This window comes from Mustelus asterias, chromosome 8 (genome assembly GCF_964213995.1).
Source record: "Mustelus asterias chromosome 8, sMusAst1.hap1.1, whole genome shotgun sequence".
NCBI lineage: Eukaryota > Metazoa > Chordata > Chondrichthyes > Carcharhiniformes > Triakidae > Mustelus > Mustelus asterias.
Window position 1 is genome coordinate 4,981,860 of NC_135808.1, and position 22,966 is coordinate 5,004,825.

Sequence of the window (22,966 nt, forward strand, 5' to 3'; positions counted from 1 at the left end):
AGATATGTCCCAGCCTCTACAGCTCTCTGCGGTAAAGAGTTCCAAGGATTCACTACCTCTGAGAGAAGAAATTCCTCCTCATCTCTGTCTTAAATGGACAACCCTTTGCTCTGAGAATATGCCCTTTGGTCCTGGACTCTCCCACAAAGGGAAACAACCTGTCAGCATCCAAGCTGTCAAGCCCCCTGAGAATCCTATCTGTATCATTCTTCTAAACTCCAATGAGTACAGGCCCATCCGACTTAGCCTCGATTGATAAACATATCCCTCCATATTTGGAATCAATCTAATGAACTTTCTCTGGACTGCCTCTAATGCTGGTATGTCTTTTCTGAGGTAAGGGGATGAAAACTGTATTCCAGGTGTGGTCTAACTGGTCACTTGGACAGTTTTAGCAAGACCTCCCTATTTTCATACTCCATTCCTTTTTAATAAAGGTCAATATTCCATTTGTCTTCCCTAATATTGCTGAACTTGCATGCCAGCTTTTTGTGATCTTTGCACAAGGATCCCAAATCCCACTGTGCTGCAGCTTTCTGCAGTCTTTCTCTATTCAAATAATATCCAGCTCCTTTATCTTCCCACCAATGTGCATAACTTCACATTTTCCTGCATTATTTTTCATCTGCCAAGCTTTCACGCACACACTAATTTTTTTAAAATCCCTCTGTAGACTCTGTCATCCTCACCACTTGCCTTCCCACCTATTGTTGTGTCATCCTCAAACTTAGCAATAATACATTCACTTCCCTCATCCAAATGATTAATATAGATAATCCAAGAAATTACCATTGAATTAGAGACTGATTCTTGGGATGAAGGCGGTTATGTTATCATGAAAGCCTGAGCAGGTTTGGCCGATACCCATTGGAGTTTAGGAGAATGAGAGGTGATCTTATTGAAACATAGAAGACACTGAGGGGACTCGACAGGATTGATGCTGAGTGGATGTTTCGCTTGCGATGGCGTCTTGTACAATGGACAGTTTGAAAATGAGCAATCTCCCATTTAATACAGAAATGAGATTTTGTTTTCTGTCAGAGGGTGATTTGTGTTGGAATTCTCTACCCCAGTGAGCAGTGGAGGCCGGAGCACTGACAATATCCAATCAGATCAGTCATGATCTTGTTGAGTGGCAGAGCAGGCTCGAGGGGCCGAATGGCCTACTCCTGTTCCGAATTCTTTTGTCCTTAGAATTGATTTTTTGTGTGATATCTTACAGACTCGCATTGTGTACAATCTGTACAGTGACATCTACACGATGCTTCACAGAGATATCACCTCCCACCCGCTCTCTCCAGCTTTCTCTCCTCCACTTCTGTCCCCTCTCCCTCTCTCCTCAACCTTGACCTTCCCTCCCACTCTTCTTCTCAGTCTGTCTTCCCTCTCTCAAATTCTCCTTCCCCAACCCCACTGTCTCTCCCTCCTTCCTCTCCCTGTCCCTTATGCTCTCCTCTACTCACATAACCTCCCTTCTCCCCGCTAACTTCTTTCCACCAACATTCTCTCTCCCCTTTCTCCCTCTCTCACTCACCTCCCGCTCTCCGTTTGTCTCTCCCTGTTTAATTCCTCTCTTCTTCTTACCTTGGGTGGCACGGTGGCACAGTGGTTAGCATTGCTGCCTCTCAGGACCCGGTTTCGACTCCTGGCTTGGGTCACTGTCTGTGCGGAGTCTACACGTTCTCCCCCACGTCTGCGTGGGTTTCCTCCAGGTGTTCCAGTTTCCTCCCACAGTCCGAAGACGTGCTGGTTAGCCGTGCTAAATTCTCCTTCAGTGTACAGGCGCCGAAGTGTGGTGATTTTCACACCAACTCCATTGCAGTGTTAATTTAAGCCTACTTGTGACAATAATAAACTTGAAACTCAATCTGTCCCGCAATCTCTCTCCCATTCCCCACAACTGGGCGGCACGGTAGCACAGTGGTTAGCACTGCTGCTTCACAGCTCCAGGGTCCCGGGTTCGATTCCCGGCTCGGGTCAATGTCTGTGTGGAGTTTGCACATTCTCCTCGTGTCTGCGTGGGTTTCCTCCGGGTGCTCCGGTTTCCTCCCACAGTCCAAAGATGTGCGGGTTAGGTTGATTGGCCAGGTTAAAAATTGTCCCTTAGAGTCCTGGGATGCGTAGGTTAGAGGGATTAGCGGGTAAAATATGTGGGGTAGGGCCTGGGTGGGATTGTGGTCGGTGCAGACTCGATGGGCCGAATGGCCTCCTTCTGCACTGTAGGGTTTCTATGAACCATCCCATCTCTCTGCCAGGCACTCACTTGTCCCTCCTGCTCCCTGACCCTGCTCCCCACCCACTCTCCCTCAGCACCTTCCCACTCTCCCCCATCTACGCAAAATTTCTCTCCACCTCACCTCCTATCCCCTTCCCTCATCATTCTGCAATACTTCTCCCCCTCACTCTCCTCTCTTCAGACGCTCTCCCCTTTCCCTCTCTCCCACATTCTTCCCTGCCCCTCCTGCTTTATTTCCCATCCTGTCTTTCACACGGAAGGGTCTGTTTATTTCTTCAGAATAAACTTGAGCACGACTGGTCCAAAGTAAATACTCCTTTATTTAAGCGTCTTTTATAAGCATTTTACAGAAAGCGAAATAAAGATTACTTTCGTATAAGCAGTCTCCAGCTGCACCAACAACTTGTTTCTGTGACCATGAGTAAGCTTCTGTACATTGTACTTTCAGAGAATACATCTAAGTCTCCAGGCTAGACCCAGAATTTCAAGCTGATGTGACCAAATTAGCTGAAGTTAGCTTAAAGCACAGCACAATTAGTTACATTAGGCAGAAATACCTTAAAATGAAGCCTTTTAACTGGGCAAACTATCTAGAAGATCCCACACAACATTCTCTCTTCTCTCCGACTCTCTCTCACACCATCCTATTCTTCCTCCCACGCTCTTGCTCTCATTAACTATCCTCGTTTCTCTTTCTCACACTCTCCCACTTTTGTTTTCATGCTCTCTCTCACTCTCTCTGCCACCCTGAGCTCTGTACCCCTCCACCTTGATGTCTCACAGCCTCCCACACGACCTGCCTTCCAGATGCTCTCTCTTCTCTGCCCTTTCTTTCTCACCCACTCTCCCAATCCCTGTCATCTGCTCTGCCGTTCTCTCTCCTGCTTCCACTCAAAACGTCCCACTCTGACTTGCCCTCTCCCTCATCCCGCTCTCTCTCCCTCTTTATCCTCCTGCTCCCTCCAGTCCCTCTCATTACTGCCTGTTTTCTCTCTTCCCAACTGCACCCCTCCACCTCCTTCTCTTCCCCCTCCCTATCTCTCTGTCACTCACCCTCTCCCCTCTTCCCTGCCTCTCCTTTCTGCTCTCTTCCCACTCCTCTCCCCTCCCTCTGGCTCCATGAACCCATCACATTCCTGCTGTTTCTCCCCCACCCCTCATTCTCCCCTCCCCCTCACAACCCTCTCTCCTCTCTTCCTCACTCCTCACACTCTCTCCCCTCCCCACCCCCTCTCTCTAAATCACTGACTGTGTTATTGTAACTTTCCCCAGCTCCAGCCTCTCTGACTCTGGATCCGAACACAGCGAATCCCCGGCTCATCCTGTCTGAGGACCGGACCAGTGTGAGACTCGGAGACAAACAGCAGCCGCTCCCTGACACCCCGGAGAGGTTTGATTCCTGGCCCTTTGTCCTGGGATCAGAGGGATTCACATCAGGGAGACATTACTGGGAGGTGGAGGTGGCGGGGACAGCGTGGGGTCTGGGAGTGGCCCGAGAGTCTGTGAACAGGAAAGGGTTAATCCCCCCGAGACCTGAGTCCGGATTCTGGATTGTGGGGCTGAATACTAGAGGATGGTTTGATTCTATGTTGCTGCCGATGGTGGAGCTGTTTCCCGGAAGTGGTTATTTTGCCCTCACCTCCCCCTCAGAGACCCCCCTCACCCCGAGTGTGAATCCCCGGAAGATCGGGGTTTTCCTGGACTATGAGGGTGGACAGGTGTCATTTTACAATGCGGACAACATGTCCCATCTCCACACTTTCACCCACACTTTCACTGAGAGAATCTTTCCCATCTTCAATCCGGGATGGACTATCAGGAAAAACTCGGGGCCGCTGACAATCTTCGGGGTTAAAGGTCACTAACAGATCCATCCCATAATTTCACACCGTCTCCCTGCCTCCTGCCAGCTGTAAACTGATGGAACCTGTTCATATTGTGGTTATTATATAGAATTATAATTTACATTGGGGGCTCCATGGTTACATTTGTAAAATGATTCTTCAAACAAAACAATCTGAGAATCACTGGAATAGAAACAGTTTTTCTCAAAGATTCCACAGCTCATCATTAAATCCAAGAAGCAGAAACTCTACATGTTGTTTGTGTCGTCACTGAGTGAGGGGGCGGGGTTCCGGGGAATGGAGAAGCCGATTGGCCGGAGCTCCTGTCACTCTGAGTGAGGGAGGCGGGATTCCGGGGAATGGGGAGGCCGATTGGACGGAGCTCCTGTTACTCAGTGAGGGGGGCGGGATTCCAGATATTCGGAAGGTGATTGGTTAGAACGCCTCACTTTGAGCGAAGGAACCGTTTTCCGGGGAGTCTGAATGCCGATTGGTCAAAGCGCCCGTCAGGAAAGTGTGGGAGGCGGACTTTCGGGGACTCCTGCAAACCGATTGGTCAGCGCGCCTGTCATTCACAGTGAAGGGCGGGGTTCGCGAATACCGAACATGGATTGGTCAGAGCTCCTGTCACTCAGAGTAAACGCTGCGGGGTTCCGGGGAATGGGGACGCTGATTGGTCGGTGTGGCTGTCATTTCCATTGAGGGAGGCGGTTCCGGGGAGGGACTGTCGATTGGTCGCTATAACTGTCAATCAGAGAAGAAGCGGGTGTCCTTGGCATCGGGGAGGCGATTGGTCACTTAGACTGAGGGAGGCGGGTTTCATGAAGCCCAGAAGCCGATTGGTTCGCGCTCCTGTCACTCTGAGCATGAATACTGATTTCTGGAGGATTTGAAAGACGATTGGTCAAAGCGCCTCTCAGACATCGTCAGGGAGGCGGGATTTCGAGTAGATGCGGATTCATCCGGGATCGTCAGCACGGATTCGTGCTGACTATACATTTAAATTAGTCCTACCAAAATGAATCACCTCACATTTATCAGGGTTAAACTCCATTTGCCATTTTTCAGCCCAGCTTTGCAGCCTACAACAGCCCTCCACCTCATCCACTACTCCACCAATCTTGGTGTCATCAGCAAATTTACTGATTCACCCTTCAGCCCCCTCCTCTAAGTCATTAATAAAAATCACAAAGAGCAGAGGACCAAGCACTGATCCCTGTGGCACTCCGCTAGCAACCTGCCTCCAATCCGAAAATTTTCCATCCACCACCACCCTCTGTCTTCGATCAGACAGCCAGTTACCTATCCAATCGGCCAACTTTCCCTCGATCCCACACCTCCTCACTTTCATCATAAGCCGACCATGGGGGTCCTTATCAAACGCCTTACTAAAATCCATGTATATGACATCAACTGCCCTACCTTCATCAACACACTTAGTTACCTCCTCAAAAAATTTCAATCAAATTTGTGAGGCACGACTTGCCCTTCATGAATCCGTGCTGACTATCCCGGATTAATCCGCATCTTTCTAAATGGTCGTAAATCCCGTCCCTAAGGACATTTTCCATCAATTTACCAACCACCGAAGTAAGACTAACCGGTCTATAATTACCAGGGTCATTTCTATTCCCTTTCTTATCTGTGGATAACTCGCCAGCGATGTCGCGCTGCAGTCCACCTTTCTATCTTTCACCCCGCCAGTGGATTGGATGTTTCACAACATTCAAGAGACCGGCTATATTCACAGCCGGGTGTCCCTGGTGAGGGAGCATGCAGTGTCCATGGACACCATTGAAGCCTTCCATGTTCATTGGGCACCACAAGGCTGGGGTGTGTTACTGACCCTTTTAATCACCTTTTGATTTGATGTTTTAAGTTTCATTTTTTAATATTATTTATTAATGTCACAAGTAGGCTTACATTAACACTGCAATGAAGTTCCTGTGAAAATCCCCTGTGAAAATCACCACATTCCGGCGCCTGTTCGGGTACACTGAGGGAGAATTTAGCATAGCCAATATACCTAACCAGCACGTCTTTCAGACTGTGGGAGGAAACCGGAGCACCTGGAGGAAACCCACGCAGACATGGGGACAATGTGCAAACACCGCACAGACAGTGACCCAAGCCGGGAATTGAACCCAGGGCCCTGGCGCTGTGAGGCAGCAGTGCTAACCACTGTGCCATCTCATTTGTGCTTTGTTTTTGTTTCAGGTGATCCCCCTTTCAGGGGTTGCCCTTCTTGCTTTAGCCCTCAATTTGTTAATTTAGTTTACTTGGTTTGCCAACAAGAATGGCATTGAACTCATTGATTCCAGTTTATTTATTAGTGTCATAAGTGCAATGAAGTTACTCATAGAATCATCAAAACCATACAGTACAGAAAGAGGCCATTCGGCCCATCGAGTCGGCACCGACCACAATCCCACCCATATCCCACAATACCCCCACATATTAAACCGCTAATCCTTCTAACCTACGCATCTCAGGACACTAAGGGCATTTTTTAGCATGGCCAATCAACCTAACCCGCACATCTTTGGACTGTGGGAGGAAACCGGAGCACCCGGAGGAAACCCACGCAGACAATGTGCAAACTCCACACAGACAGTGACCCAAGCCGGGAATCGAACCCAGGTCCCTGGAGCTGTGAAGCAGCAGTGCTAACCACTGTGCTACCGTGCCGCCGTTACTGTGAAAATCACCTGCCATCCGAGTCTTGGTTCTCTGAAAAACTGAACATTCACTCTGCACTGCCTTCACACCCTTCCTTTTTAAATTTGGGGTATTGTTCAGCACAAGGATGTTTATTTTTATCTTTGCAGCTCCGGAGTTTGAATAATTGAATACAATACTGTCTGAACCCCCTCTTATCCAGTGAAGATTCCTGAGTTTGATACTGCAGTAAGAAGTTTAACAACATGGGAGATGAGTTTTACCCCAGTCCAACGCCGGCATCTCCACACTTTGATACTGCACACAGACATCAGTGGTTATTTATTCTGGGAGCCAGTTTATCCCTTTTCAGCTGTGTTTATAAATCAATAAAATGAATATTAAAACATACCAGGACTAACGGAGCCTATCATTTTCTCTGCGTTGTGTACTTTGTACTTCTCCACGCACACTGTGGGATTTTCCGGTCTTGGGGCTGGAAAATCCCGCCGTGTGTGTGACTCAAGTCTTTCATTGTTACAAAGCGCACTGCTGCCACCTGCTGACAGAATCTCAGTGCTGCAGGAAAGAATTCCCCATTAAAAACGGCCCAAGAAGTGGGGACTTTCGAAGGTTCACAGGCAGGATGGGCTGAATGGTCTCTTTCCATTGTGAGGTCACATTATGATTTTTATATAATCTAATATTTAGATCGGATCAAATCCACATTTTTAAAATTAACTTGAACTGAAGATTGCCATGTGAGTTGAGAATGAATCGACTCGGCCTCTGTTCAAATAAGGGGGTTGACACAGGGTAGGTGCTGGAAGGATGGTTCCCCTGGCTGGGGAACCAGGGTCTTTAGCAGCTTGATGGTGATGCTCCTGGAATAATAATCCAGACTCTAACCAGTGGAGAGTTTTCCCCCCATTGCCATTGAGTTGTGTTGTGTTTTGCTGCGGCTCCTTGTTGCCACACTGGGTGAAATGCTGCCTTGATGTTCAGGGCAGTCACTCTCACTCCACCTCTGGAATTCAGCTCTTTGCTCCGGCTCGGGGAGATGTTCAGTTTGGCTTCCTCCAGGAGCACTCGGCTCCACACCTCATTGCAGCCTCGGTGCAAACTCTGAGGAGGCCATGGAATGGAGTGAAACTGGACATCCCATGAGAAAGTGTTGGCCTCATATGAAAGGAGGAGTTGAATGAGCGCCCATGATGCGGCTCTGGGCGGCTGAGGGGGGAAAGCGGGTGCGCGGGAGGAAAAGCTCCGGCCAGAGCGCGAGGAGCGGCCGCGCGCTGACCTCCAGCCCAAGGTCAGAGCGCGGGAAGAAGCGCGGCTCTGATTGGAGGATCAGGCAGCGTCAGCGGGGGCAGGGGGAGGGGCTGGACTCAGCACAGCATCACGTGTTCCACAGGAGCAGGCTGAGGGTAAGGGAGTTTGTTCCTGCATTTGATTGATTTATTTATTTTTCTGTTAAATTTGTGTTAAACATCGGATGGTCTTTTTTCCAAAAGCAGGAGAAGCCTGGAAAGGTTTTTGGAGGGTTTAAAAGCAGGCCGCACTTTTGAGCGGGCAGCGTCGGGAGCGGGCAGTGAAGTGAGTGGGAGGCAGAGTGAGAGTTGTAAGGGCTTTGGCTCACAGGGCTTCGGGGGAAAGGGCGAAGCAGTGGCGGTTTTTTCTTTTCCATTCCTGTAAAGGAAAAGGGTAGCTATGAGTGATAGGCCAGTTTGTTGCTTCCGGTGTGGGATGTGGGAGTTCCTGGAAACACCTCGCCACCCAGAGGTTCACATTTGCGCCAGGTGCGTGGAACTGCAGCTCCTGAGGGACCGCATCAGGGAACTGGAGCAGCGGCTTGATGACCTTAGTCTAGTCAGGGAGAATGAGAGACAAATAGACGTGAGTGAAAGGCAAGTGGTTACACCAGGGCCTCAGGGGGAAGACACGTGGGTCACAGTTAGGAGGAGTAAAGGTCATAAGGGTAACGTACCAGAGAGTATTCCAGTGGCTATCTCCCATAATAGGAAGGGCTCGGCGACAGGTGTGAGAGGGGAGGGGGGTGAGCAATTAGTGGTGGGGTCACTTGTGGTTGTCCCCCTCCAAAACAAGTATATTGTTTTGGATAGTGTGGAGGAGGATGACTCTCCAGGGGTAAGCCACAGTGACCAGGTCACTGGCACACAGTCAGGCTCTGTGGCCTGGAAAGGAAAGAGAGGGATTAGGAGAGCAATAGTGGTGGGGGACACATCGGTTAGAGGCACGGACAGGTGATTCTGTGGGTGCGAATGGGACTCCAGGATGGTAGTCTGCCTACCTGGTGCTGGGGTACTGGATGTCTCCGAGCGGATAGGAGGCATATTAAAAGGGGAGGATAAAGAAACGGATGTCATTGTACACATTGGTGCAATGACGTAGATAGGAAGAGCAGGGAGATCCTACGAGAGCAATTCAGGGAGTTGGGAAATAGGCTAAAAAGTAGGGCCTCCAGGGTGGCAATCTCTGGGTTGCTCCCAATACCTAGGGCCAGTGAGGCTAGAAATAGGGAGATAGTACAATTGAACGCTTGGCTAAAGGACTGGTCCAGGGGGGAGGGCTTCATATTCCTGGATCACTGGGAAGTTTTCAAGAGAGGAGGACAGTTGTACAAGAAGGACGGGCCACAACTAAATTGGAAGGGCACGAATATCCTGGCTGGGAGTTTTGCTATTGCAGTTCGGGTGGGTTTAAACTAATATGGCAGGGGGGTGGGGGTCAAAAAATTATGTCTACATGTGTAGAGGCTCGGGATGAGCTTGGGGCCAGGACAAGGCTGGCAAAGAAGAAGGGGGGAGGATGACCTCACAGGGCCTGGAGGTCTGGAGTGCATCTACTTCAATGCAAGGAGCGTAGCAGGTAGCAAGGAGCGTAGCAGGTAAGACAGACGAACATAGGGCCTTATTGCCCAAGGGAGGTCATGTCTCACTAACCTGGTGGAGTTTTTTGAAGAAGTGACTAGAATGGTTGATCATAGAAACCCTACAGTGCAGAAAGAGGCCATTTGGCCCATCGAGGAAACGGACATGGAATCTACGGAAATAGGGCAAACAGGTAGGGAGGTCATGGAACCTTTACAGATTAAAGGGGCGGAGGTGCTCACTGTCTTGAGGCAAATCAGAGTGGATAAATCCCCAGGACCAGACAGGGTATTCCCACGGACCTTGAGGGAAGCTAGTGTTGAACTTGCAGGGGCCCTGGCAGACATATTTAAAATGTCAGTATTCACGGGGGAGGTGCCGGATGATTGGAGGGTGGCTCATGTTGTTCCGTTGTTTAAAAAAGGTTCCAACAGAAATTCGGGAAATTATAGGCCAGTAAGTCTGACGTCGGTGGTGGGCAAGTTATTGGAAGGTGTGATAAGGGATAGGATCTACAAATATTTGGATAGACAGGGATTATTAGGGAGAGTCAACATGGCTTTGTGCATGGTAGGTCATGTTTGACCAATCTATAAGAGTTTTTCGAGGAGGTTACCAGGAAAGTGGATGAAGGGAAGGCGGTGGATGTTGTCTACCTGGATTTCAGCAAGGCCTTTGACAAGTTCCCTCATGGGAGGTTAGTTAGGAAGGTTCAGTCGCTAGGTATACATGGGGAGGTAGTAAATTGGATTAGACACTGGCTCAATGGAAGAAGCCAGAGAGTGGTTGTGGAGGATTGCTTCTCTGAGTGGAGGCCTGTGACTAGTGGTGTGCCGCAGGGATCGGTGATGGGTCCATTGTTGTTTGTCATCTATATCAATGATCTGGATGATAATGTGGTAAATTGGGTCAGCTAGTTTGCTGATGATACAAAGATTGGAGGTGTAGTCGACAGTGAGGAAGGTTTTCAAAGCTTGCAGAGGGATTTGGACCAACTAGAAAAATGGGCTGAAAAATGGCAAATGGAATTTAACGCCGACAAGTGTGAGATATTGTACATTGGAAGGACAAACCAAAGTCGAATGTACAGGGTAAATGGTAGGACTCTGAAGAGTGCAGTTGAACAGAGGGATCTGGGAATACAGGTACAGAATTCCCTAAAAGTGACGTCACAGGTGGATAGGGTCGTAAAGAGGGCCTTTGGTACATTGGCCTTTATAAATCGGAGTATCGAGTATAAAAGTTGGAGTGTTATGGTAAGGTTATATAAGGCATTGGTGAGGCCGAATTTGGAGTATTGTGTACAGTTTTGGTCACCTAGTTACAGGAAGGATGTAAATAAGGTTGAAAGAGTGCAGAGAAGGTTCACAAGGATGTTGCCGGGACTTGAGAAGCTGAGTTACAGAGAGAGATTGAATAGGTTGGGACTTTATTCCCTGGAGCGTAGAAGATTGAGGGGAGATTTGATAGAGGTGTATAAGATTTTGATGGGTAAAGATAGAATGAATGCAAGCAGGCTTTTTCCGCTGAGGCGAGGGGAGAAAAAAACCAGAGGGCATGGGTTAAGGGTGAAAGGAGAAAAGTTTAAAGGGAATATTAGGGGGGGCTTCTTCACGCAGAGAGTGGTGGGAGTGTGGAATGAGCTGCCAGATAAAGTGGTAAATGTGGGGTCACTTTTAACATTTAAGAAAAACTTGGACAGGTTCATGGATGAGAGGGGTGTGGAGGGATATGGTCCAAGTGCAGGTCAGTGGGACGAGGCAAAAAATGGTTCGGCACAGACAAGAAGGGCCAAAAGGCCTGTTTCTGAGCTGTAATTTTCTATGGTTCTATGGTTCTATGGAGTCTGCACCGACCACAATCCCACCCAGGCCCTATCCCCACATATTTACCCGCTAATCCCTCTAACCTACGGATCCCGGGACACTAAAGGGCAATTTAGCATGGCCAATTAACCTAACCCGCACATCTTTGGACTGTGGGAGGAAACCGGAGCACCCGGAGGAAACCCACGCAGACACAGGAAGAACGTGCAAACTCCACACAGACAGTGACCCAAGCCGGGAATCGAACCCAGGTCCCTGGAGCTGTGAAGCAGCAATGCTAACCACCGTGCTACCGTGCCGCCCCGATGAGGGTAGGGCTGTGGATGTTGTCTATATGGACTTTAGCAAAGCGTTTGACAAAGTCCCTCATGGTAGGTTGGTGCAAAAGGTTGGATCTCATAGGATAAAGGGGGAGGTGGCTAGATGGGTGGAGAACTGGCTTGGTCACAGAAGACAGAGGGTGGCAGTGGAAGGGTCTTTTTCCGGCTGGATGCCTGTGACGAGTGGTGTTCTGCAGGGCTCTGTATTGGGACCTCTGCTGTTTGTGATTTATATAAACGATCTGGAAGAAGGTGTAACTGGGGTGATCAGTCAGTTTGCGGACGACACGAAAATGGCTGGGCTTGCAGATAGTGAGGAACATTGTCAGAGGCTACAGAAGGATATAGATAGGCTGGAAATTTGGGCAAAGAAATGGCAGATGGAGTTCAATCCAGATGAATGCGATTTGATGCATTTTGGTAGAACTAAGGTAGGGGGGAGCTATACGATAAATGGCAGAACCATAAAGGGTGTAGATACGCAGAGGGACCTGGGTGTGCAAGTCCACAGATCCTTGAAGGTGACGTCACAGGTGGAGAAGGTAGTGAAGAAGGCATATGGCATGCTTGCCTCTATAGGACGGGGCATAGAGTATAAAAGTTGGGGTCTGATGTTGCAGTTGTATAGAACGTTGGTTCGGTCGCATTTGGAATACTGCCCCCTGTTCTGGTCACCACACTACCAGAAGGACATGGAGGCGTTAGAGAGAGTGCAGAGGAGGTTTACCAGGATGTAGCCTGGTATGGAAGGGCTTAGTTATGAGGAGAGATTGGGTAAACTGGGGTTGTTCTCACTGGAAAGTCGGAGGATGAGGGGTGACCTAATAGAGGTGTATAAAATTATGAAAGGCATAGATAGGGTGAACGGTGGGAAGCTTTTTCCCAGGTCGGTGGTGACATTCACGAGGGGTCATAGGTTCAAGATGAGGGGGGGGAGGTTCAACACGGATATCAGAAGGACATATTTTATGCAGAGGGTGGTGGGGGCCTGGAATGCGCTGCCGGGCAAGGTGGTGGAGGCGGACACACTGGGAACGTTTAAGATTTATCTAGATAGCCACATGAACGGAGTGGGAATGGAGGGAATGGTCGAGTTTGGACCAGGGAGCGGCACGGGTTTGGAGGGCCGAAGGGCCTGTTCCTGTGCTGTATTGTTCTTTGTTCTTTTTTTGTACGTGGTGGGAAGCGCGAGTGGGGGAGGGGAGCCCGGGAAAGGCCTCGGAGCCGCGGGCTTTAGAAAGTGACAATGTCCCAAATTCAGCTGATTCAGCTTTCTCACCACATTCTGTGATCCTGAGTGTCACTGATTCACCAGCTCCATTCACACATCACACACACTGATTGACACCCACACTGCAACATTACATTGCGCTCTTCACCTTGTTATTCCTCTGTTCAGATCATTCCTGCCCAACAAACACACAGGGAAAATCATCAAATGATCCCCAGTTTGACTTGTAAGGAGTGGTTACAGTGGATTATGATGTGGAGATGCCGGCGTTGGACTGGGGTAAACACAGGAAGAAGTTTAACAACACCAGGTTAAAGTCCAACAGGTTTATTTGGTAGCAAAAGCCACACAAGCTTTCGAAGCTCTAAGCCCCTTCTTCAGGTGAGTGGGAATTCTGTTCACAAACAGAGTTTATAAAGACACAGACTCAATTTACATGAATAATGGTTGGAATGCGAATACTTACAGCTAATCAAGTCTTTAAGAAACAAAACAATGGGAGTGGGGAGAGCATCAAGACAGGCTAAAAAGATGTGTATTGTCTCCAGACAAGACAGCCAGTGAAACTCTGCAGGTCCACGCAACTGTGGGAGTTACAGATAGTGTGACATGAACCCAATATCCCGGTTGAGGCCGTCCGCGTGTGTGCGGAACTTGGCTATCAGTTTCTGCTCAGCGACTCTGCGCTGTCGTGTGTCGCGAAGGCCGCCTTGGAGAACGCTTACCCGAATATCAGAGGCCGAATGCCCGTGGCCCGCTCGACAATCACCAGGCAAGACTGTTCTCTTCCTGTTGGGGAGCACTTCAGCGGCCACGGGCATTCGGCCTCTGATATTCGGGTAAGCGTTCTCCAAGGCGGCCTTCGCGACACACGACAGCGCAGAGTCGCTGAGCAGAAACTGATAGCCAAGTTCCGCACACACGCGGACGGCCTCAACCGGGATATTGGGTTCATGTCACACTATTTGTAACTCCCACAGTTGCGTGGACCTGCAGAGTTTTACTGGCTGTCTTGTCTGGAGACAATACACATCTTTTTAGCCTGTCTTGATGCTCTCCCCACTCCCATTGTTTTGTTTCTTAAAGACTTGATTAGTTGTAAGTATTCGCATTCCAACCATTATTCATGTAAATTGAGTCTGTGTCTTTATAAACTCTGTTTGTGAACAGAATTCCCACTCACCTGAAGAAGGGGCTTAGAGCTTCGAAAGCTTGTGTGGCTTTTGCTACCAAATAAACCTGTTGGACTTTAACCTGGTGTTGTTAAACTTCTTACAGTGGATTAACCAGGATTCAATTAAATACAATCCTGATGCTGCCCACAAAATAATTATCAAAATAATTGTCAAAATTTTATATTGAGCCACAGAAAAATACCCATTTACCCCAGATATCGAAAAACGGTGTCAATCTTAATATTTAAAGAGTATCTGAAAGGAGGGGAGAGAGGTCGGGAGGTTTTGGTGGAACCGCGGCCTTAGGGCCGGGACAGCTGAAGTCACAGCCACCAATGTTGGAGCAAAGGGAATCGGGGTTTAACAAGAGGCAGAATGGAGCAGCTCAGAGATCTTAGTAAGTTATCGGGCTGGAGGAGTTTTCAAAGATGGGGAGCAGCGAGGTCACGGGAGGTGATTTGAACACAAAGATGTGTTGCGGGAGCTGGATGTATAATCACACACAATTCACACCTCAGGCGCACCCAAACCCGTGTCCCCATCACAAATACAGACAACAGTCAGAAAACACTGAAACGGACAGGGAGATGATCCATTAGTTCCACTGTGTTTCAAGGTGAAAACTGTGTCATTGACCGACAGAAAATTATCCAAAAGATAAGGCCGGAAGGAATAAGGGAATGGGGTAAGGAATGGGGAAGGACGCCAGAGTTAGAATAATCCCCATATCTCATAACATAACAGAATCGCCTCCGGAATAGAGGAAAGTCAGGAACGACTAACCTGTTCCATTATGTTCACAAGTATTAGATGAATGCCGTAACTCTTATTTCTCAGCAAGAAGTCTCAGAACACCAGGTTGAAGTCCAACAGGTGAAGGAGCAGCGCTCCGAAAGCTCGTGATTCCAAATAAACCTGTTGGAGTTTAACCTGGTGTTGTGAGACTTATTACTGTGCCCACCCCAGTCCAAAGCCGGCATCTCCACATCTTATTTCTCAAGGAAATAATCAAATCAGCCAATCACCATGAGACATTTCAAACAGTCTTATTGATTTTTGTGTATCGGTCACTCTGAGATTTCTTGATCATTAGAATCTCAATTCCCTTTAACTTCTCGATTTTTTTGATTGTTTCTGGAATCTTCTCTTCTTCCCTGAGATCTCCGAGTGAAATGTTTCTCGGTGAAATCCTGGTGCATTTTAATCAGCAGGAAGTGACTCGTGATTCTGTCCGTCTCTCCCAGCAGGACGCGTCTTGTCAGTTTCACAAAACAGCTTCAGTTCTTCCCGATAATTCCCACCTTTCATTCCCTTGTGGAATTCAGATTTAATTCACCGGGTTTTATTTTGCCTGAGTCTCCATGTCAGAGGAAACATCCTCCCAGCATTTACCCTGACAAACCCTGAAGAATTTGAGCTGTTCAAATTAGACAACCTTTCGTTTTCTCATCTCTATGAATGATAATTATAATAAAATTATCTCCTTATAAAAATCCGCTAGAATTTTGTTTCATGAATCTTCTTTGCACTCCCGCAAATACAACTGTATCCTACAATTCTGGTCTCCACAACTGTAAACAGTAAAAACAGCTGCCCACTCACCAAGGCCCTTTATAGGATCATAGAATCGAATCACAGAATCGCTGCAGTGCAGAAAGAGGCTACTCGGCCCATCGAGCGTTCACCGACAACAATTCCACCCAGGCCCTATCCAGGTAACCGCACATATTTACCCTACTAACCACACACTAAAGGGCCATTTAACATGGCCAATCAACCTAACCCGCACATCTTTGGACTGTGGGAGGAAACCGGAGCACCCGGAGGAAACCCACTGAGACACGGGGAGAACGTGCAATCTCCACACAGACAGTTACCCGAGGCAGGAATTGAACCCGGATCCCTGGCGCTGTGAGGCAGCAGTGCTAACCACTGTGCCACCGTGCTTCTGTCTATTTACAGTGAGAACTCTTTGCTCCGAAATTCCAATCCCTTTGTAATCGACCGAAAGTCAGGAGTTAACAGTGACCCGAGCCAACGATTTAAAATATAAATAAATATTTTAGGTGGGAAACACGAGGCTTGTAATTGATTTTTTTGGTGCGGTGTCTCTGAGACGCTCTGTTGAGTCTCAGGAAGTTTGTAGAGTTGACCCTCACATCATTTTTCCCGGCAGAGGGAATCCCATTGCGATATTGGCTAGAGTACCAGACAACCCAGGAACCCAGGCGGGGGTAACTGTGACTCTCTTGGGCGGTTCTTCCCGGAGAGTCAGTTCTGGCGAGTTGTCTCTGTGGCGTTTTCTCCTGTTTTTTGGCGACCACAGCGACAGTCGCGCCTCCCCGTTGGCCCCGCTGGTAAACTCAGTAATCCGCTACTGGGGGACTAAATCACTGCGAAAAAGTACGAGACGACCGTGATCTGCGTGGATCAGAGACTTTGACGCAAGATGGTATGAAAGAATGGAAATCCCGTTGTTGATGGATCAGAGCGGCTGGGATGCGTCCCGGATAAACAACCTCCCCGCAGTGGCGTCTGCAGCAGCGCAATGTGCAAAATGTCAATGTCACCGCCACACATGTTCCAGCTCTCCGGAGCGAGTAACAAGACCGTCCGCAACTCCAACCCAAGAGGAGATCTTGAGATCCCCGCCCTGTTGGCAGCTGGGTTCGGGTCCCAGAGCAGAAGAGGCAGCCAACCCAGTCGCGGACGACACTGTTACAGAAGAGTCCGAGTGGACGGCCCATCAACCGGAAAATGCGACCTTTGTAACAACACAAACCTTCTATAAGAAGAAATATCGTGTTTCCAACAAGGGAACGGAAACTCCGGCCAATGAGGCGGCAATTGACACAAATGGAGAAATATCCGAGACGACCACCTTCATGGAAGGGGTCACTGTCGAGCCGACTTATGACAGAGCATCAGTCAGAGAGGTGATCGCCCATTACCCCCATTGATGGGTTGTTCTGCAGCTCCTGTAACACCCTCCTCCCCACGATCGGCTTCTCCAACATCCACATGACCAAAGTGCCCCAGGTTATAAACAGCAGAACCAGGTGTTGGCGCTGCGGCAAAACAGGAGAATATCAATCCATTGCCTGCCACTGTCCTCAGTGTAGCGGAGAAAGGCAACCTGTAGCAGTGGGGGAATAGCAATGCAGCGAGTGCGAGCTCAGCTTCACCACCAGGTCTGGGCTCAGCCAGCACGACAGGCAGAGACATGTCGCTTTGCGCACCCAGAAGCGCCTGGAAGCGCTTCTGGTCAATTCTAAGCCGGGGAGCCGTGCCCGTAAGTGGCCCCGGAGCAAGTTACACTCCTGAGGGAACGGGAGCCGAGATTTGCAGGATGCCGGTTCACCAATAAGGAAATCGCAAACATCCTTCAAACTAAAACACCCAAACAAACCTCAGACAAATAAATATATACAGCATTCCAAATGAAATCATCTCGCCTCAATAACAACTTACTTTTTCGAAGTAAGTTCTATCCCACAAGTTCATCCCTAACAAGGGGCCGATATCAAGCGCTGTCAAATCATATCAGTGATGAGAGGCAGCAAACAAAACCATTGCCCACATTTCTGGTTGCTGCCCGTTTGTAAAGAATGCAAGAATTAAACACCACAGCAAGGGATTCCAACAACTACACCTATATGTCAGTAAGTACTGCTGAACATCTTACAAGGAGCCAAGACTAGTGGCCAAGGACGGCTCCTGATGGAAATCTGACAAAATACTCACAGCAGATCAAAGAGTTGCAGTGGTGGGTGTCACAGTACGATACGAAGACGACTACAAGGCACCTGAGTTGCTTGGGAAGAAAAACGGCACAAATACAGCCATCTGGGATCGGAGGTGAAGGAATTGCCGGGAGGTTCTGAGCCTGAGTACTTGGGCTTTGTGCTGAGAGCGAGAGGGAAATGGCTGGAAATGAACAACGCCTTACTAACATTCCTCAATATCCAGAAATACAAAGCGTTCGCCCGAAGATATCCAGACTCATAATATCCTTGACACTTGAAATGTTGCAATTTTTTAGCGACAAGTGAGTGAACTGGAGTTCCATTCTAAAGCCCAGCCTTTGGCTGGAGGGAGAGTCTGACCCTTGGTGCAGGGCGCGGCTCCAAAAGAAGACAAGTAGAGTGGGCACCGTCACAGGGTGCAGAAAATGGTGACAGAAAAAAAGAAATATAAATGTACATAAATATAGAAAGCTAAAAAAATGATGGCGAATAATTCACAGAGCATGGTGATAATTTCCCAGGTTGTGCAGGAATTAATATGTCTGTTGGGTGCAGTGAACACATGGCGGTGGGAACATATCAAATGATGAACAAACATATCAACATATCAAATGATGAACCTCACACATATCAAATGATGAATTAAGGGGAAATGTCCTCGGACTCGAACAAGAACTTTCCCCAGTCTTACTCTTCCCCGAATAGGAAGTCGCCCGTGATAACTGACAGGAGCCGCCCCGAAAACAAGATAGATATTCCCAATTAACTGGCTGCCCCTCAGTTAACTCCCCGCTTCAATTACCATCGGCACGGCCCAACCCTCGGCCGGTGGCAATGCTCGAGAATTCAAAATGTCGATGAGAGACGTAAAGACTCGGATAAAGCACTCGCCGGAGTGTTTCAAAATAGCAGATTAGAATTGACTTGTCCAAACCAGAGGCGGAACACCAAGACTGACAGTGATCCTGTTTATTTCCTGAGTTCTCCAATCACTTGACTCCACCATTACTGAACTGAAATAGTTCTATTAGAACTACACCACCTTGATGTCAATCATCTTCTTGTAGCTGAAATCAAATCCAGTTAAATGTTGCAGCAAATATCAAAGCTTACACATTAAAGTAAAATCATACTGCTTGTATATGTTCTCCATAATTGTAGATTTCAGTGTGAGCTTTCCAGTTAATCTTTCCCAGGTGCATGGGAAGTTTCAACAACGGGATTGAATGAAATCAGTTTTCGAAGGGGAATTGATTAGGTCCCAGTAGCAGAATGCATTAAAATCATTGGATGATCCAGCACAGGGGGAGACCATTCGGCTCAGAGTGTCCGTGAACCTTCAGAGACAGTCTTGGGCCGATTTTAATTGGGAATTCTTTCCTGCAGCACCGAGATTCTGTCAGCAGGTGGCAGCGGTGCGCTTTGTAACAATGAAAGACTTGAGTTCACACCGAGTTTCAATCCATCCCCGAAACTTACTGCACCCGCAATGAATTACTCAGAGCAGCAGCACCACCCGTCACAGTTGAATCCCACAGAATGTTCTCTGATAACGGAACTCTTTCATCATCTTCATTAATCCTGCAAATAAAATGACACTATGAATTCACAATGAACAGTGCAGATATTCTCTCCGGTAAATACTGCAGCCGATGAAGCATAGAAATCATAGAAACCCTACAGTGCAGAAGGAGGCCATTCGGCCCATCGAGTCTGCACCGACCACAATTCCACCCAGGCCCTACCCCCACATATTTACCCACTAATCCCTCTAACCTACGCATCCCAGGACTCTAAGGAGCAATTTTTTTAACCTGGCCAATCAACCTAACCCGCACATCTTTGGACTGTGGGAGGAAACCGGAGCACCCGGAGGAAACCCACGCAGACACGAGGAGAATGTGCAAACTCCACACAGACAGTGACCCGAGCCGGGAATCGAACCCGGGAGCTGTGAAGCAGCAGTGCTAACCACTGCGCTACCGTGCCGCCCGTTGCGTTGCGTTGTTCTGCAAACTCAAAGCGGGTTATGTTGTCCTGCAAGGTGCCGAATTTCGTGTGTATTGTTGGAGCTCCACTTTACCAAGCAAATGGAGAATATCCCTTCACAATCCTGGCTTGTGCCTTTTATAGGGATGATGTGGAGATGCCGGCGTTGGACTGGGGTGAGCACAGTAAGAAGTCTCACAACACCAGGTTAAAGTCCAACAGGTTTATTTGGCAGCACCAGCTTTCGGAGCCCCAAGCCCCTTCTTCACTCACCTGAAGAAGGGGCTTGGGGCTCCGAAAGCTAGTGCTGCCAAATAAACCTGTTGGACTTTGACCTGGTGTTGTGAGACTTCTTACTGTCCTTTTATAAGGGGCAGACTTTGGCAGATGAGTTACATACTGCAGAATTCCCAGCCTCTGATCTTGACCAGCAGTTTTTATATGATCCGTCCAGCTAAGTTTCTGGTCAATGCCACCACAGGTTGTTGATGGTGAGGGACTCAGCGCCGGCGATGCTGCTGAATAACAAGAGGCGCTGGTTAGATTCTCTCTTGTTGAAGATGACATTTGAGTGACGCGAATGTTACTGACAACTTATCATCCCAAGTCAGAATGTGGCCCAGACACAGACTGTTTCAGTATCTGAGGAGGTGTGAATGGGACTGAGCACTGTGCAATCATCAGTGAACATCCCCACTTCAAACCTAATGTCGGAGAGAAGCTCAGTGAAACTCTCCGCCTGGTGTCTGGAAGCCATGGGGAGTTTCAGCGCTTTCTCAATCAAATTGCTGAGTCACATTTCTGTGGGTGAATCTCGCCCCGGTTCTCTTCAGCTCCCTGCTGTGTTACTGTATTTACTCTGCAGTGAGTGAAAGTTATATATCAGACATTAACAGACCCAATCCTTAATAAAAACATAAAATACAGGAATCACTCAACAGATCAGTCAGCATCAATAGAGAGAGCAACAGAATTCACTTTTCAAGTCGATGGCCTTTCATTGGAACTGGAATATTTTACAGAGTAAACAATTTCTCAGCAAGGACAGTGTCAGAGAAAAGGGTGGAGAGTAAGAACAGGGAGAGGTCTATGAAATGGTGGAAGACAGGAGAGGTTAAATGTCTAAAGGTGTAACGGTGCAAAGTATAAGAGAATGGGGAATGGGACTGGTGAAGAAGCGCAAGATGGTTCCAGAGCAGTGCTAACGGTTACAGCAGAATGGTAACGGTGGTTAGAATCTGAAGTTCCTGAATTCAATGCTGAGACTGAAAGGCTGGAAAGGGCAGAATGGCAATATTCCTAATTCCTGTCAGGAACAACCAACACTGCATCACCAGAGCTGTGCATCAGCGGCTGTTGGAAAAAGAGACGTGTCGATGTCCTTTTAGAAACAAAGACATCAGTTAACAGTGAGCTCAGTAAATGAGGAATAATAATTATATAAGAACGCACTTTAGATGGAACATATCGAGATCACAGTCGATTTTATTGTGTTCAGTGACTCTGTGATCCTCTGGGTGTCTGAATGAAATCCGTGGAGAGTTCAGTGTCCAACATTTCATCCGGAAGAATGTATCCCATTGAGACATTCATCAGATGAACAGACAAACCAGGAGTGCAGTAGATTGGAGTTGACTTGCACAAGGCAGAGTCTTGATACCAGGTCTGCAGCGATCCTGTTCAGTTCCTGAGTTCTCCAAACACTTGTGCTCCACGATTACTGTTGTTAAATCCCCCTGTCAGCACAACAATTTATAATTAAATGGTTTTCATTGCGGGTTTCGAAGCCAACTAAATATAGCAGCATGTATTGAGTTACTGCAGAATTTTAATGCGTAAATCGTTCTCGCAGAATGGTGAATACTAATGTGACATTCTCCTGATAATCTTTCTCACTAATAGTCAGGGAACATCTCACTAAACAATGGGATTTACTGAATGGGATTTGTTAATCTGGATTTGATCAGATCCAAGTTTATGAATCAATAACAATCCTAGTCTGATACAACACAGAAAGAGGCCATTTGGTCCATCGAATCTGTGAATCTTCAGAGACAGTCCCCATTTCTTGGGCCGTTTTTAATGAGGAATTCTTCCCTGCAGCACTGTGATTCCGTCAGCAGGTGGCAGCGGTGCGCTTTGTAACAATGAAAGACTTGAGTTCACACACAGTCTCAACCCATCCCAGAAACTTACTGCACCCGCAATGGATTACTCACAAGAACAGGAACAGCTGTCAAGTCAGAGATTGTCACAAATGACAGAAACTTCCCAGATTTTTTTGGCTGGAAATGAATGTCAGTAAATTCCACTGGGCTCCGCACCTTGTCACCCTGGAAACCCATCTGACGAAGGAGCAGCGCTCCGAAAGCTTATGGTATTTGCTACCAAATAAACCTGTTGGACTTTAACCTGGTGTTGTGAGACTTCTTACTGTGTTCACCCCAGTCCAACGCCGGCATCTCCACATCATGAAGAAACTTCGCCCAATATTGGAGGAGAGATTCCACTTCAAATGTTCCCTCATCAGTTAAAAGCAAATTACTGCGGCTGCTGGAATCTGACGAAGAGACATCCAGACTCGAAACGTTTGCTCTGTTCTCGCTCCACAGATGCTGTCAGACCGGCTGAGATTTTCCAGCATTTTCTGTTTTTGCTCCGTCATCAGTTGATGTTTCTCTGGCTCCGGGTCCCCGGGAGGGATTCATAAATATCTATGAAACTAAAAGTTATTATTTCTAGATAATAAACCAAACTTCACAGATCGAACCCGCGAAATATCTTCTCAATAACTGCTGTGTAAAATATCTCCTTGACATTTATGGGATTTGATGTTTTAATGTGAGCGGCTGCAGTGATGAACACAATTCAGTTTCTGGATCCGGATCTCACACCGAGTTTCACCAGAGTGGTTTTAATCGGCAGTGGGTTCAGACTGAAGAAAAATGCAATGAAATCTCGATCCCTCCCATCTCCACCTCTTCTCCCCATTCTATCTCTCCAAATCTCTCTCTCTCTTTCCATTGGCAACATCCCCGGGAGCCCAACCC

At 47.9% G+C, this 22,966-nt stretch overlaps 1 protein-coding gene across 2 annotated transcripts in view; it reads left to right on the top strand.

Annotated features, from left to right (window-relative positions):
- LOC144496782 (zinc-binding protein A33-like) overlaps positions 1-4,331 on the top strand; it is a 28,485-nt gene extending 24,154 nt beyond the window's left edge. For both annotated transcript variants that reach the window (XM_078217324.1, XM_078217322.1), the window contains exon 6: positions 3,509-4,331. In XM_078217324.1, the coding sequence (XP_078073450.1) occupies positions 3,509-4,101 (593 nt within the window). In that variant the 3' untranslated portion in view covers positions 4,102-4,331. The remainder of the gene's footprint in view (positions 1-3,508) is intronic.
- The last annotated feature ends 18,635 nt before the right edge of the window (positions 4,332-22,966 follow it).